The sequence below is a fragment of the Sander vitreus genome, chromosome 11, assembly GCF_031162955.1.
Source record: "Sander vitreus isolate 19-12246 chromosome 11, sanVit1, whole genome shotgun sequence".
NCBI classification, from domain to species: Eukaryota; Metazoa; Chordata; class Actinopteri; order Perciformes; family Percidae; genus Sander; species Sander vitreus.
This window is the reverse complement of record NC_135865.1, coordinates 31,429,968-31,447,376: the sequence shown is the minus strand read 5'-3', so window position 1 is coordinate 31,447,376 and position 17,409 is coordinate 31,429,968. Positions and strand designations below refer to the sequence as shown.

Sequence of the window (17,409 nt, the reverse complement as noted above, 5' to 3'; positions counted from 1 at the left end):
AAGTAATCCACAGCGATCAGTAGATCCACAAACAGAGTCCCGGTCTATCCAGTGCACCACGAGGATGTAGTTTACCAGTTTCATTGAACGCACCGTCTGTGTTGTTTCTCCGACGGCAGCTGCAGATTGTTACATCCCGGTGTTGAATCCTCTACAGTAAAACACAGTCACACTTTACACCGTTTAGTGTTAGCTGTCAGCATTTAACCCGTGTTTAATCCAGCTACTAGCTAGCGGTAGGCTAACGTTAGCTGCTGTTGAGTATAGTGTTAACTAGCTAGCGGTAGGCTAACGCTAGCTGCCGTCGAGTATAGTGTTAACTAGACAGCGGTAGGCTAACGTTAGCTGCTGTCGAGTATAGTGTTAACTAGCTAGCAGTAGGCTAACGTTAGCTGCTGTCGAGTATAGTGTTAACTAGCTAGCGGTAGGCTAACGTTAGCTGCTGTCGAGTATAGTGTTAACTAGCTAGTAGTAGGCTAACGTTAGCTGCTGTCGAGTATAGTGTTAACTAGCTAGCGGTAGGCTAACGTTAGCTGCTGTTGAGTATAATGTTAACTAGCGTCACGTGCAGCGGTGTTTGTGTTGCCTGTATCGTCTTCAGAGCATCAGAGAGAAGAGCAGACATATCAGTGGAACCAGATTTCGGTAGCCAGGGTTGGCAGGAAGAAGATTTTTACAAGTAAATGTTCCAGTTAATGATCCAGGCAGAACATTCTCGTCTCCCTCCTTCATTTTACAGTCCAATGGTGCTAGAACGGTCCGGGTCAAACCTCAATACTGAATTGGTTAATCTGCGTTATTTTTTTTTAACGCGTTATTTTTTTCTCAGATTAAATAATCGAAATGAACGCGTTATTTTGACAGCCCTAATATATATATATATATATATGCTATTATATTGTATATTCATGTCATTGTTATGCTATGGAATACACTATGTGGTTACATACAGATGCCAGTCCGACATGCCGCCACTCCGACATGCTTCTATTCCGACATGCCGCTATTCCAACATACTGCTATTCCCTAACCCTAACCCCTTACCCTAACCCTAATGGAAACAAAAATTGTTGAAGTGGTGGGACGTTTAAAAACAATAGAAGTGTTGCCACTCCGACAATTAGACGCCAATGTCGGAGTATGTCGGAATGGATGGCAGAACCCACGCTATATTACCATCAAGGACATGAATTTATTGAGGAAAGGAACATTTGCCAGGAACGTGATGTTTATTAAAAAAAAGAGCTTTATTAGCACACAACAAACAGCCTACACAACAAATGGTAAACTGGTAAAAAAGGTAACTGGCGTCATTCTGTCTTGATTCGGTCCGTTTTGCAGACGTCTGTGGTGCGTTGCCATGTACTTCTGCTGGCTGCAAAAAGGACGCACAATCCATCCAGCACACTGTCTCGCTTCCAGCAGCTGTAAAAACAATCGATAAAAACAATCAGTACTGTGTGATGCACTGCGTATGGACACAACACATCTATGAATGCATGTTGTGAAGACGGCGTACTGCTTCCTGTAGATTACAAGACCAACGAAAATAGACTTTTATAAAGCAACTTACACTGGCCCCGCTTAGCTCTGCCTAATAATGAATCGCGCTGAAAGCAGACAGGCAAACAGCTCTGTGCTGCTCGCGTTTAAACTTGCGTGCATGGTGGGGTTTAAAACATTACTGCCAAAGTCTAAGTAGCCTGTTTAACATCAAAAGACAGTCATTGTACTTCTCAAGAGTTAATAAGCAGTACAGACTAGCTCACCGTTTTATTAATAATCATATACTTACGTTTTCTGTGGGTGCATCTTTACGAAACCCGGAGGTGACATGGAGGAAAAAAATTAAAACGCTCCGCACATCTTGAACAACTCCTGCGTGTTTCCTTTTTAGGTGCGTGGTTGTAATTACGTGATAAGCACAGCTGTCTTGGAACGCAATAGACAGACGGTGGCGGGACGCCCCGACACTTACATTCAACTAAAATGTAACAGTGAACAATCAGTGTTGGACCTCCAGTCTGTTGAGACGCCTCTCCAAACTCACCATAAAACGTTAAGACATGTTAAGAAAAAAGATCCGTATTTTGCCATAATCCAATGACACGGAAAAAAAGTAATCCACAGCGATCAGTAGATCCACAAACAGAGTCCCGGTCTATCCAGCAAGGCGTCACATTCACCAGCCAGCTCCAAACAGGTGAACGAGGCCTCTCCACTTCGCCGTTTAAACAAAGTGGAATAAACATATAAAAGTCCAAATCTATGCAAAACAAGCAATCCATTAGTAAGCTGACAGCAAATGTATATAGGCTACGTGGCATTTAGGAAACCTTTATTGCAACGTTGGCACGGAAAGTTGTCCAGACTAGTGCAACAGTAATTTTCGGTTTTTACATCCTGCATATGCGTCGACAATGGTCTCAGGGGAGAGGCAGAGCCCTGAAAAAATATTTTTTTAATAAAGCAGTATATGAAATCAGATGTATTACCTAACACCATTTGGTTGTTTTGTGTTATTTAAAATATTTATGAAAAGATCTGGTCATGACAGACGTAATTATTCCACTCATTTTTGAAACAGTGCAATTTCCCAGTTTCAGCCACCAGGCCCCCCCCCCCCCCCAAACTCCGCTTATGACTATTTTTCAAATCAAAGCAGTGAGGGTGGGGGGGGGGCAAGTTTTTTTTTGCAGGATGGTAGGGAAAGACTCATGAATATTCATTAGGGAACTCATCCCTGATTGGCTAACCCTGACATTCTTACCCTAACTATAACCAATCCCACTCCTCTTGCCTAAACATAACCAATTCCACCAGAGCAAGCAACGAGTACTAGCCAATCAGAGGGAGAGTAGGGCGGGTTCTTCCCCTACCATTCTCCAAAAAAAAAATTTGCGGGCGGGGGTAAGGTCAGAGTGATAGAGAAAGACAAAGAGGAGGCAGATTAACCAGCAGGGCGCGAACAGCACACAGACTGATGTGGAGGTGAATTACAGTGAGTTTTAATGGAATACTGGGAAAGCTTAATAACAATAGGACAATTGAAGTCCAGATTATGAAGCCATTTCAGCAGAGCCAACAGCTTCATAGGCCATGGACATGTGAATATGGTGCTGAATTTGCCAGTATTTTATGAAGACAAATGGTTGGGACTTTCATGCTTTATGTGAAGCATCAGTGTTTTGGTGTCAAGACTGAAAGACTTCTCTTAGAAATCTGTACAGTGGTGCCTCTGTCTCCATTCCACCAGACAATCTTGGATGAGCAAGACCAATGAAAGGTCACTGTAGTCATGCCACTATGTACAGTGGATGAGCTCTAGGAGACTGTGATGTTGTTTGCATGGAATGCACATTTTACCTTTATGGCAAAGCCTGATAAAAACTAATTGTTGAAATAAATTGTTTTGTGTATCTTTTTTACATAACATTGGCCATTGCTAATGACATACACAGTAATTAATCTACCATACTTTCATTAAATAAATCAATTCAAGCTAAAATTTCCACAATTAGGCTATACTGAGCCTGATCTATTTATACCAGAGATTTTCTTAAAATTAAGTTAATACCTTTTAGAAAAATGTCACCTGGGGTAAAACTCCCCCTGCTGCTACCCAGATTTGCATTTGTATAGCTCACAGCATTTTCATTTACATTAACATTTATGTTAAAGCCTCCCCTAGAATTAGGGGGAGGGGGAGTCATGGCGGGGGACAACTGCCAAGCCGGGCACACGTCAATTTCCGAAAATTAACGGCAGTTTTCGGTGTTGCCTGTAAATTGCCATTTGCATTCGTAAACCTGAACTTCCAGGACAATCTACAGTGCCGTTTACTGATGAAAATCCCACTTTTCATGCAGTGAGAGTATGTACTGGTCAGTCATACAGTTGGCTTACAGTAGCTTAGGCACACTTGGGCACGTCTCTCATAACTGGCAATGAATACACAGCCATACAAAAGTAACATCAAATACAATAATATGAAAATATGTACCTGAATAGGAACGGAGTATGTACTGGTCAGTCATACAGTTGGCTCACAGTAGCTCACATGCAGCACACTAAAAAAGAATAGCATTTTATTTTAGCACAGAGGCTAGCTAGAAAGTGCATTATGCTGCTATTTTAACATTTTAGCACTTGAAAAGGTACAACAATCCACTTGTAACTCTTATTATTAATATGTTCATAAATCACAGTGCACAAATGTTCATACAATGAATATACGGATATAAATACACTAAATTTGTACTCTGTGCTGCACTCTGCAACTCACCTTGGGCGCGTCTTTCATAACTGGCAATGAATACACAACAGCCAGTGGTATTAGTGCAGAGAGAGGGCGCCCTTGAGCCAATAAAGCTACATTGGTATTAAATAACATTAATGGCAAGTGGAATGGCATATTATATAAATCATGTTACACAGGGATACCCCAGTTACTGAAGGAATTCTCTAGGTCCGTTACCCGGCTTATGAGAACTCCAATTTTAACCGACTAAGGTTATGACAGGACATTGGAGAAATCAGGGTATTGCCTTAACAGGAATATAATCCGTTTTTTAAACTGCCACAAGTGTCAGTCTATTACCTGATTGACCCTGCCAGACTACCAGCTCCTGTAGAAGCAGGCAAATGACGCCACAGCAGGCAGAAAGGGAGGGGTCATAACAGTTGCGGTTTCAAAATCGGTATGGGAAACAACACACCTTCAAGCTAGCAAGCTACACGCTGAAAATGGCAAGTTTTGAAGAACATTTGAACGATGAAATAAGCAGGCCTGCTTGGTTGTTTCAGTGAATGATTCTAAACATTTTTAAAGAGTATGTTGCCCAGTATTAACTCTCTGGAAAATGGGATAATTTGGGACCGTTTGGTGGGATTGATGTGGACGAAGTACACACGTCGATACACTTGTAAGAGCAAATTAAGTTCACCCATGTATCGAGTCAATTTATACAACTTCCGTTACTGTATTGTGTGAAAACTAACTTCATATAAAATTTTATGTGGCATTTTCTTTTTTTGGGCTCCATTTTTTGGACTATTTAAGAGAGCCACCGCCACACAATTGTGATTGGTTTAAAAAATTACAAACAACCTACTGCGCATTTTCTTTCTCCACTCCTAGAATGTATCTGTGGTGTAGCCAGACCTTACTAAACAGCGCTGTGGAGATACGTCTGGCAATGTCAGACTAGGCTTATGCAACAAAAGCACGTTGGTTAATGTTAGGCAAGGATTGTGGTTGTGGGTTGGCAAATGGAATACTACCTACTGTTACCGGTGCAGGGAGGGATAAATAAGCATGCATGTCTTAATGCCTCTAGATTACAACACTGTAGCTTAAGTTATGGGAAAATAAAACAATTTGAGAGATTTTTACATGCATCTATGCAATTATATTAAGAATAGTGTTAATGTTACTAAGGTAGGTTCCATAAAACTTGAATTAGAAATGTCTTTTTTGTATAAAGGTTACCTATTAATATAAATGTACTTTTGATACCTGAAAGGGATTTATATACTTTTGATACTTAAGAAATTTAAGAACGGTTGTACAACTGAATAGAGATTTAGATATTTCAATATGGGTTAACTGAAATATCAGCTCATTTTATTTTAATTGTAGTCTAAGCAATTGATTTTATTACTGAATAGTAATTGAGAGAACTGATTTGGCCTTATCTACAGGTGGAGGAGGTGGAGATCAGGAGGTCCGGTCCAGAGAGGGATATTGGATCACATTGACTCTTCAGGTCCCAGAGTCTTCCAGGGTTTAGAGATTCCCAGTTCAGTTGGCTGGGTGGCGAGCTACAGGATCGAGACTCTGAACTTATACAGATTGCCCTGGATTCCTTCTTCATGGTGGTAGGACCAACAGACACCAAACTCATATGGGCCCCAACGTTGAACATCTCTGAACTCTTGTCATCAAAGAACAATTGAACTCATAGAACTGAAAAGGGTTTCTTTTATGTGCGCACTTTATTATTTTAGTTGTTATTTTTCATACCTGTGTTTTATCTGTATATGTGTATGCCATGTTTCTGTGTATATTAATACACTTCTCAAATGTTATCCTGGTTTCCTAGTCTCTTTATTGATGTTCAATTCTCTGGCTCTTAACAATCTCGTTTTCTTCTGGTTCTGGTCCAAATTCACACTGATATCAACTAAATAACACTACTACGAGCTATTTCATAAATGTACATTCTTACTACATCGTAATAAGGTTTACAAATACTGTTTTTACTTGTGTTTCTGTTGTATCTGCTAGCCTTTGCAACTCATTTATAAATGCTTTGTAAAGCATAGAAAGTACTCACTTTAGATGGGCTCACACAATATACTTAACTAACCAGTAGTAACTCATGAGTTAATCATAGATTACATTATTGGTAAGTTTTTGTAAGTTTTGTAAGTTAAACACCCCAGCTATTAGTTTAGGCCTTTTTCTAAATCATAACATTTTATTTAAGACATGAACAAATGTAGGTGTAGATAGTCTGTTAATCATTAACTTCCTAGTTTTAAACAACCTTTTACGTTCCTGAGTACCTAGTTGATAATGGTAAAATTACTTCATTTACAAATGGTTAATGCATCATTTTGGAATCATAAAAAAATAAACTGATAAACATTTTACATGAGCTTACTTACTATAGACCAACCATTTACTAACTGTATTTACAAATGCTTTACTGATTAGAATGAATGTAGGAACTATGCTTTACAAATGATAAACAAAGAAATTACTAATAGTTTGTAGATAGTTTATAAAGGGAAAAATATTTAATTTACCAAGGCAAGGCAGCTTTATTTGTAGAGCACATTTCAGCAACAGGGCAATTCAAAGTGCTTTACATGAAAACAGATAAAAAAAATAAAAAACAGATAAAATACGAGAAAAAAAAAAAAAAGTTACAGTGCAGTATAGGAAATTAAAGCAGATAAAATGCTGGACTCAGTGATCCATTTTGTGGTAAGCCAAATCTTTTTGACCAATATGACAGATATCTCAAGCACTCCGGTCCATATTTTCTAACCATCTCACCCACTATGGGTCCAGATGCGTCGCACGGCTTTGAGATTTCATTCCCCATATTTACAGAAGCTTTCCTTGAGTATACTCATCTTTTTCGATGTGGTCGATCACATAAACAGTTCTTTCTTGACAAACCTTGTAAAACCCGGTACAGCCTGCAGACAAAAATCCTCTTAATAGCCAAACGTGTTCTTAAACTAGTTTATTTCTTCTGCAGTCTGTCTCTAAATAGTCAAGAACTCGCTCAGAGTGTTTATAGACTATTTTTTTTTTTCTTTAGGCCTTCTGCTAAATTAGTTAGTTACTTTGACTAACTTTTGACCAGCCCAACGTCTGTCTCTTCTGTCCTCTATTGTCATGCCTGCATCAGAGAAACAATCAGAGATGTCCGTTTCTGCAAAGAATGTCACTCGTAATCATAAATTCAATCTTAACTTTCCTGGACTCAGTGATCCATTTTGTGGTAAGCCAAATCTTTTTGACCAATATGGCAGACATCTCATGCAATCCAGTCCATATTTTTTAACCATCTCACCCACTATGGGTCCAGATGCGTCGCACGGCTTTGAGGTTTCATTCCCCATAGTTACAGAAGCTTTTCCTTGAGTATACTCTTATCTTTTTGGATGTGGTCGTCACCGCAAAGCTAGCAAACTTTTTGACCAGCCCAACGTCTGTCTCTTCTGTCAACTACTGTCAAGCCTGCATCAGAGAAATAAACAGAGATATGTCCGTTTCTGCAAAAGAATGTCACCGGAATAATCATAAATTCAATTCTATTATTTGTTTTAGGAATTTCTCTTTATATGATGAATTTCTCTTTATATGATGAATTATGTATGAACAATAAATTAATAATGATGAACAACCCATTAACTAATAGGCTTGTTTACTATGAACAAACCATTTATAACTGTGTGAACAAATACTTTACTCATAATTAACTATATATGAACAATTAATAAGTAATAATAAACAAATAAACAAACCATTAACTAATAGTTTACTAATGCTTAATAAATGATGAATTATGGATAGTTATTTTAAAGTGCTACCATGTGGTATTGACATGTCACCATTTTCATGGTGAGAGAGTTGGGGCCCTGTTCATGAGAGAGGATGCAGGTGTTGGGTCTGGGAAATAACAGGAAAGGGGCCCTGATAAACATATGTCCTGGTAAATATGTATTCTGTCATTCTACAGCTAAATAACAAGTTTAGGCACCGTTAACTAACGACCTTGGAGAGGCCTACAGGAAACCTATATTTAACAGCGTATGGGAACATGTTTGTTATAAGATTATGCTGTAAGGTTGATTACATTAGCAGAGGGGCCCCAGGAACACACATACACCCTCCCACTTATGTTATACAATGCACAGAATATATACCATGTGTTAACAGCAAAACGGGAGAACAACATATTGGAAGAAATTGGTTTGGTTGTCCTCCAAGCTCTCTGCAGGAGTTTGTAAAATTGATGCTGAAATTAATGAACTTTTATAACCAAGGACAGTGTCAGCGGATTACTCTTCATACACCATCACAGCATTACTATTAAAGACACCACAAGGAAAATTACTACGGGGAAAGGACGCCTCACACGCCGGGAGACGGCCGCTGGGGACGCGCGACAATAACAGGACGGTTGTGATTAGGAAGACTACGGGGAAACAAAATGCCACAGGCGGGACTCGATCTCCGCTCCCCGGGTGAAACTCCTGTGTTGTTTGACCCATCCACCACCCGACCAGCCTCCCTATTTCGGCTTTTTATACTACTCTCTACCATTTTCGTGCTGTGACCACGAAATATGCTTCCCATTGACATTACTTCACATTTTCGTGCTGGCCACCACGAAAAAAAACGTCCCCGTGAATACGTATCGATAGATTAAATAATGTGACCATTTCACAAACTGCCATGAGACTGGGCTGTACAGGAACTAAATGCACAAGCAACTTAACATTTGTCATTGAAGAATATCAATACATATATCAGCCAACACTAATATACAGTGTTATGTAAGTTACAGTCAGGTCCATAAATATTGGGACATCGACACAATTCTAATCTTTTTGGCTCTATACACCACCACAATGGAGTTGAAATGAAACGAACAAGATGTGCTTTAACTGCAGACTTTCAGCTTTAATTTGAGGGTATTTACATCCAAATCAGGTGAACGGTGTAGGAATTACAACAGTTTGTATATGTGCCTCCCACTTTCTAAGGGACCAAAAGTAATGGGACAATTGGCTGCTCAGCTGTTCCATGGCCAGGTGTGTGTTATTCCCTCATTATCCCATTTACAAGGAGCAGATAAAAGGTCCAGAGTTCATTTCAAGTGTGCTATTTGCATTTGGAATCTGTTGCTGTCAACTCTCAATATGAGATCCAAAGAGCTGTCACTATCAGTGAAGCAAGCCATCATTAGGCTGAAAAATCTAAACAAACCCATCAGAGAGATAGCAAAAACATTAGGTGTGGCCAAATCAACTGTTTGGAACATTCTTAAAAAGAAAGAACGCACCGGTGAGCTCAGCAACACCAAAAGACCCGGAAGACCACGGAAAACAACTGTGGTGGATGAACGAAGAATACTTTCCCTGGTGAAGAAAACACCCTTCACAACAGTTGGCCGGATCGAGAACACTCTCCAGGAGGTAGGTGTATGTGTGTCAAAGTCAACAATCAAGAGAAGACTTCACCAGAGTGAATACAGAGGGTTCACTACAAGATGTAAACCATTGGTGAGCCTCAAAAACAGGAAGGCCAGATTAGAGTTTGCCAAACAACATCTAAAAAAGCCTTCACATTTCTGGAACAACATCCTATGGACAGATGAGACAAAGATCAACTTGTACCAGAGTGATGGGAAGAGAAGAGTATGGAGAAGGAAAGGAACTGCTCATGATCCAAAGCATACCACCTCATCAGTGAAGTATGGTGGTGGTAGTGTCATGGCGTGGGCATGTATGGCTGCCAATGGAACTGGTTCTCTTGTATTTATTGATGATGTGACTGCTGACAAAAGCGGTAGGATGAATTCTGAAGTGTTTCGGGTAATATTATCTGCTCATATTCAGCCAAATGCTTCAGAACTCATTGGACGGCGCTTCACAGTGCAGATGGACAATGACCCGAAGCATACTGTGAAAGCAACCAAAGAGTTTTTTAAGGGAAAGAAGTGGAATGTTATGCAATGGCCAAGTCAATCACCTGACCTGAATCCGATTGAGCATGCATTTCACTTGCTGAAGACAAAACTGAAGGGAAAATGCCCCAGGAACAAGCAGGAACTGAAGACAGTTGCAGTAGAGGCTTGGCAGAGCATCACCAGGGATGAAACCCAGCGTCTGGTGATGTCTATGCGTTCCAGACTTCAGGCTGTAATTGAATGCAAAGGATTTGCAACCAAGTATTAAAAAGTGAAAGTTTGATTTATGATTGTTAATCTGTCCCATTACTTTTGGTCCCTTAGAAAGTGGGAGGCACATATACAAACTGTTGTAATTCCTACACCGTTCACCTGATTTGGATGTAAATACCCTCAAATTAAAGCTGAAAGTCTGCAGTTAAAGCACATCTTGTTCGTTTCATTTCAACTCCATTGTGGTGGTGTATAGAGCCAAAAAGATTAGAATTGTGTCGATGTCCCAATATTTATGGACCTGACTGTATGTGGTCTGTCTAGTTAATACAGGAAAGGGAGGGGTCGTAACAGTTGCTGTCCTGAAAATCCTGTGGCTATGGGAAACAAACAACAACCTTCGAACTAGCAAGCTACAAGCTGAAAATTGCAGGTTTTAAAGAACATTTGTAGCGTGCAATAAGGCAGGCCTGCCTGGATATTTCATGGAATGAGATAAAGATAACTCGGGAGCTGGGGACATGGGCACTCGGGAGCTGGGGACCGTGGGTACTCGGGAACTGGGGACTAAGGTCGCCCGGGAACTGGGGACAGAGGGCACTCAGGAACTGGGGACAGCTTTGGCCAGCAGGGCTGCTTGCAGCAGCGAGGATGGAACCCCTCTGGCGACCAAACAGGCCGTATAGGATTCTCAGGTGGCCGGTGGCGAAGGCAAAAACCCTCTGGCGGCCGGCGGCAAAGGCAAGATCCTTCTGGTAGCCGTGCAGGACGGCGAGGGCATACACCATCTGGAGGCCGAGCAGGCCGGCGAGGGTAGAGCCCCTCAGGCATTGAGGACTCTTAGGCGGCTGTCGGCGAAGGCGAAACCCTTCTGGAGGCCGAGCAGGTCGGCCAAAGCGGAGCCCCTCTGGTGGTCGAAGGCGAAGGTAGAATCCTTCTGGAGGCTGGCGGTGAAGGAAGAATCCGTCTGGCGGCCATCGGCGAAGCCCCTCTGGAGACCGAGCCGGTCAGCGAAGGGGATATCCCTCTGGAGGCCGGCAGCGAAGGCGATACCCCTCTGGAGGCTGGCGGCGAAGGCAGAGCCCCTCTGGAGGCCGGCGGCGAAGGTGGAGCCCCTCTGGAAGCCGGCAGCCAAAGCGATATCTCTCTGGAGGCCAGGCAGGCTGGCGAAGGCTGGCTCCCTCTAGAGGCCAGGCAGGCCGGCGAAAGCCGACTCCCTCTGGAGGCCAGGCAGGCCGAGGTGAAGGGGCAGCTTGGCTGGAGCCAGGCGACGAGTCAGCTGGGCTGGAGACAGGTGATGGGTCAGCTGGGCTGAAGACAGGCGACGGGTCAGCTGGACTGGAGCCAGGCAATGGGTCAGCTGGACTGGGGACAGCTGGGCCAGGGTCCGCCAACAAGGCAACAGGATCAGTAACAGGCAACAAGGCAACAGGATCAGGAGTCGGCCAGTCCGCCGACAGGGCAACTGCAACCGTGACAAGAAACAAGGCAACAGGATCAGGAGTCAGCAAATCCGCCGACAGGTTAACTGGAGCAGTAGTCGGCCGGACCACCGACAAAACACGGGGAGCAGGAGTCGGCTGGACCACGGAATAGCATGGGCTTAGGTCCGCTGGTCAGCATAGGCTCAGGTCCGCTGCACAGCTCGGGCTCTGGGCTGAAGAGAGGTTGAAGCGGGGAATGGCTTCGTGACCCATATCGACCACGTCCTCTCTTGTGTTTTTTTTGTTCCAAGAAAATATAGCCAGAAGGGTCCGCTGAGGTTCTGGAAGCCTGCACATTGCGGACTCAGGGCTGCTGCCCACCACGGGCTTGGGACCGCTGAAAAGCGAGGACTTGGGACTGGACAGAGGTTGACGCTGGACATGGCATCGGGAGCTTACTCCATCTATGGTCTCCAGGAGTTCCAGGGAATATAGCCAGGCAGGTCCCTACAAAAGACTGCTTATTGTAGGGGTTGCCCGCAGAACAGGTAGCAGTAGAGCCGACAGACTGTTAGTAGCTGTGCTGGACCTTTCCCCTCCAGCTAGAAGGCTGATTCTTTTGCCCCCCTCATTCTTTTTAACACACATATTGAAATAAAGTCACAAAAGTTTCTGGCTCTCCTTCAGGCTGAAGAATGACACGACTAGGAGATTTTCGGGCTTTCATACTACTTGCTACCGTAGTCTCTCTTAATGCTACGTCATCTTGTCATTGACTTTACATTGGCATTGTTTTCACGGGTGGCCACACAGAATTTTCACACATTCCGTGCCACCACCACGTAATGCGGTGTTAACAGTTTCTTATCATTTTGGTCTCAGAATTCTGCGAGACCAGGCTGGACATAACACAGTGGCCCCCAACCTGGCATGTGTTGTGTGCAGATAACAGTCCCTGTGCTGGAGAAGAAGAGCAGGCCCAAGAAAGAAAGTATAAGAGATGAGGGGAAGAATAGATCGGGGCTCACAAGGTCTGTGAGCCTAAAGTCTATAGATACTTGGATCGGCGCCGGCTTTTTGTCTGTTGCTAGGGAAACTTAGTCTATGCGTGCTTTGTGATCCCACAAATCTGTGTATTGAAACTGCTTGACCGATTAAACAAATGTTTTTTGACTTTATCTTATCGCCTTATTTGGCTCTTGCTTAGGATCAATGTAATACCAATTTAATGAATGCACGGAGATATATAGGTCTTTTATTGGAGTCAGACACATTGTCCCAAAAGGGGGGATACAGAGGAGAAAAATCCCCAACACAACCCAGAGTGTTTTTATCCTATCCCAGAATGTATCTGTGGTGTAACCAGACCTTATTTTGCAGCACTCATGTTAATATCATTCTTTTGGTTCAGGTTGAACACATCTTTCTTTTCATAGACCACCTTAAAATGAATGTAATAACAAACAAGATCTAAGGACAAATACATTTAACATATTCTAGAAACATATTTTGTAGCTTAGAGATATATGGTATATGGTTATGGTAAATGTGCATATTAAAGGAGAAATCTGGCTAACTTTTACCTGAATCTTGATCGCTAGATGTCACCGAGTACTGCCAATAGGAAAAAAAAACGACCAAAATCGGTGCTAGCAAACTGGAGTTGCTGCAGCTAATGGCTAGAGCTCCCAGTTACCTAAAATGCCAGTTGAGTGCCATGTTCTAAAGAGTGCTTTTGTGCCTCTTAACATACACAAAATGCAATTAAACCTTCTGTGCAACATGAACAGGGCCTTTACGTGACAAGAAGATGCGTTTTCAACTCTACTCTACTGTACTCTTTGTACTGTCACCTACCTCTTTGGTAACACCGATTTTGGTCGTTTTTTTTCATATCGACAGTACTCGGAGACATCCAGCGATCAAGACTCGATTTACAAAGAGTATGTAAAGGATATTTTCTATCTAACTGGGACGTAATGGGACTGATTGGCGGGGAGTGCCTGCCATGAGACTGGGCTGAAAGAAAACTGCAAACAACCCAGAGTGTTTTTTTCTCCTATCCTAGAATGTATCTGTGGTGTAGCCAAATCTTATTTTGCAGCGCTGTGGATATATGTCTAGAAATACGCTTACGCAACAAAAGCCAGTTGGTTAAGGTTAGGGAAAGATTGTGGTTGTGGGTTGGCAGAGACAACCTTCAGTTAGTGGCTGTTACAATTTGATTTAAGCCAGAGCAATCCCCAGCTCTGTATGTAGGAGCCACATACTGTATGTTGTTTATGGTCTCATTTATAGTATTTATTGATTATTATATTGTGCACTTATATTGTAGGTGGTTGGCGTGCTTCGTGGGCATCGTGACTTGAGTGGAAGTGATAACATTATATTTGTTTGCTTCACCTGTTAACCTGGGTTTTTTGGGCTTTAACAGAGAGGGCGTGAGCCTGGGAGCGAACACTTTCTGTTGACTGCCGCACTAACTTATTTTGACTCACAAAGTAACTTTAAATTTTGTAACTGCAGTACTAGTTGTATTTTATGTGTGGATTAATAAATCACTGCAATACAATCTTGAGCGTGTCACAGTGTGTTTGCATATCTGTGTTTAGTCCCTCACGTCAGCACTTTGTTGGACTGCTTACAGCCGCAACACTTTACCTTTACTTTTGAGATGACATTTTTTTGCTTGAGTTTATGACTCTCACTTTATGAGTTTAAGGCTTTGACTTATTTTTCTCGAATATGTATTTTTTGTTTGATATTTAAGATGTTTTGTCTGATTATATTGACACAAATGGGATTCCACACTGATGGTTGTAGACTGTCTTGTTTATTCCAAATCCTACATTATTATAATATTGTGTAAATATAGTGTAAATATAATTACTAAAGGGCAACTGGTTAACCACAAAGTAATATTAAAACAGAATAAACACAGTGGAACATACAGAGCTAAAACACTGTCAGACTAACTTCCCATCAAACACACCTGACCACCTATCTATTATAATTAGTTCTACATCAGTGGTAATTATTTCCACTATACTTCCATCCATAAGTAACACAATAACAGAATGTATGACTATTTTTATCATGGGTTTTATACACGTTCTGTAGTAAAACATCCAAAAGGAAACACCCTGTCAGGTGGGTGGCCCTGGGACAAATCTTGGCTACTGGGGGTCCCTGGCCTAATTTGTGTCAGTTTAGGTGTCCTTGACGTGAAACATTTGGGAATGTGATATCAAAGGCCTCAATCTTCCTGCAAAAGCAGCACATGATATATATTCCTAATGTGCTTTTACATTTATTGTGTGAGAAATGGACGAAGAACAATCTATTACCATTTGAGACTAATTCAAACCCACAATGTGAGTTTAAAAGATTTATTTTAGCCTGTGCAGCTGTTAGTTGAACCATGCAGCTGCAATGTTAATATCATTCTTTTGGTTCAGGTTGAACAGATCTTTCTTTTTATAGACTATGGGAACTATGTCATTTTTGTAGCTTAATTTACCTTAACTGAACAGATTCGGAGTCATTGGAATGGTTATATGACTTTTTTCGAGTTGAATGGTGGTAGTCTCGCTCCCCCCTAGCGCCTGTGAGCGGAAAAACCACCCTTGCAACTTTGGGCCGGCGATCGCCGGGAAGTATAGCCAAGGAAGTATCGCGTGATATCAGGTCTCGCGACATAACGAATTGCTTCACGGCACTGCACACATACGCCCATTCAGGAACCGGCTAACAAGGTAGTGATGGAGTTTTTCACACTATGGTCATGGCTGAGCCAGCAAAAAAGAAGCATAAAGCTAGAAAAGCATTGTCGGAGGAACAGAGAAAGAGGAAATGGCAGACTGAAGAGTCAGACACAAATAAACATAGTAGTTGCCAAATATCTATTCCAAAGCTGTGGGGGGAGCTCTATAGAGATACCTGCCAGCAAAAAGCGAGAAAGAGAAAAGAGCGAAGAAATGGCCAAAACTGCATAGCACCCCTTTAAAATGAATGTAATAACAAACAAGATCTATGGACAAATACATTTAACATATTCTACAAGCATATTTTGTGGCTTAGAGATATATGGTTTACTAAATGTGCATGTTGAGGTTTACATTTTCGCAGCATGAATCTTCTTCAAAAATCTAAAAATCACTCCTTTGATTTGAGGCAGACTCAGACCGTAAACTAGAGGGTTATTAATGGGGGGGATGATCAAATACTCTAAAGATAAAACAACTGGGATGATAGGATTCATTTTATCAGTTTCAAATCGAGTCAATGACAGCTCACAGAAGACGGAGAAAGAATAGGTCATGAATGTCACGATGTGAGGCAGGCAGGTCTGTAACGCCTTTCCTCTGAATTCAGACGAGCTTCTCCTGCAAACAAGCAGAATACGTAGATAGGTGTACAAGACAAAGAACAGAGGGATGAAGATGGTTGTCATCGTGGCAAACTGACCTACTATGTTGTTCAGAGTTGTGTCCACACAGGAGAGCTGAACCACAGGCCAGTTAGAACAGAAAAGCCTATTCAGTTTATTGCCACACAACGGTAATCGGACAGTAAGATAGAGACAGAAACCAATAGCAAATGCAGGGACGATCACGGCAAAAATCAAAAGGTTTCTCACAATCTTAATTGTCATTTTACTGTGATAGTGTAAAGGCTGGCAAATAGCAACAAATCTATCATAGGCCATGATGCCGAGGAGAGTCTGCTCACATGACGCATAGGTGTAAATAACATACATCTGAATGAAACATAATGGACGTGAGATCAAATGAGTGTCAGACAGAATGTCCATCAGAAACCTGGGGAAGAAGCCAGCTGAGCCGTACAGAGAGTTAAAACACAGACTGCAGATAAAAATATACATGGGCTGATGCAGAGACTTCTCCAGACAGACTGTCAGAATAATGACAATGTTAGCAGAGACAATAGTCATGTAGAGCAACAGACACAGACTGAAGAACAGATATCTGAGGGGCCCAAAGTCTGCAAACAGAGTGAACTGAAAATACACAGGATTCAGGCTGTTGTTGCTCTTCATGTCTGCACAACAGCAGAGCTGGAAGAAGAGAAGTGAGTGATGAAGGGAAAAGGAGGGTTGAACAGATCAATGTACAGTAAATTAGATTAAAATGTTCTCAGGAAAATGTCCTATTTGAACAGTTTAGCAAGACACAAAACATACAATAAGCCTGCATGCATGTACGTTGCATTTCTAACAATTCTGCTGTAAAATATTCAGCACACCTAACACATTTCATTAAGTTAAAAAGACATGTCCAACAAATAGACATGGGTGGAAAAAGGTCAGTGTCACATGAACTAAATCAAGAAGCAACTAAATTTCAGTTGAATGAAGAAGAGATGTATCCAGGTTAACAAGGCTCTCAGAGGATAGAGAATCAAATGTCCTTTTCCACAAGTGAAAAACTTTGCAATTGCAATAAACCTGTCTCAAAAGCTTTCACAATTTATTAAAGTTGTTTACTTGTGACCTAAAATAGCTGAGAAAATCAGTACATATATCAGCCAACAGA

General features: G+C 41.7%; 1 protein-coding gene across 1 annotated transcript; it reads right to left on the bottom strand.

The window, feature by feature from the left end:
- Positions 1 to 15,968: 15,968 nt before the first annotated feature.
- Positions 15,969 to 16,913, bottom strand: LOC144525897 (olfactory receptor 56A4-like). The gene has a single exon (XM_078262956.1). The coding sequence runs from the start codon at positions 16,911 to 16,913 to the stop codon at positions 15,969 to 15,971; it is 945 nt and encodes a 314-aa protein (XP_078119082.1).
- Positions 16,914 to 17,409: the final 496 nt, after the last annotated feature.

Excerpts from the sequence above, each read along its gene's own strand:
- LOC144525897 (XM_078262956.1), bottom strand. The coding sequence starts at position 16,913 with ATGAAGAGCAACAACAGCCTGAATCCTGTGTATTTTCAGTTCACTCTG.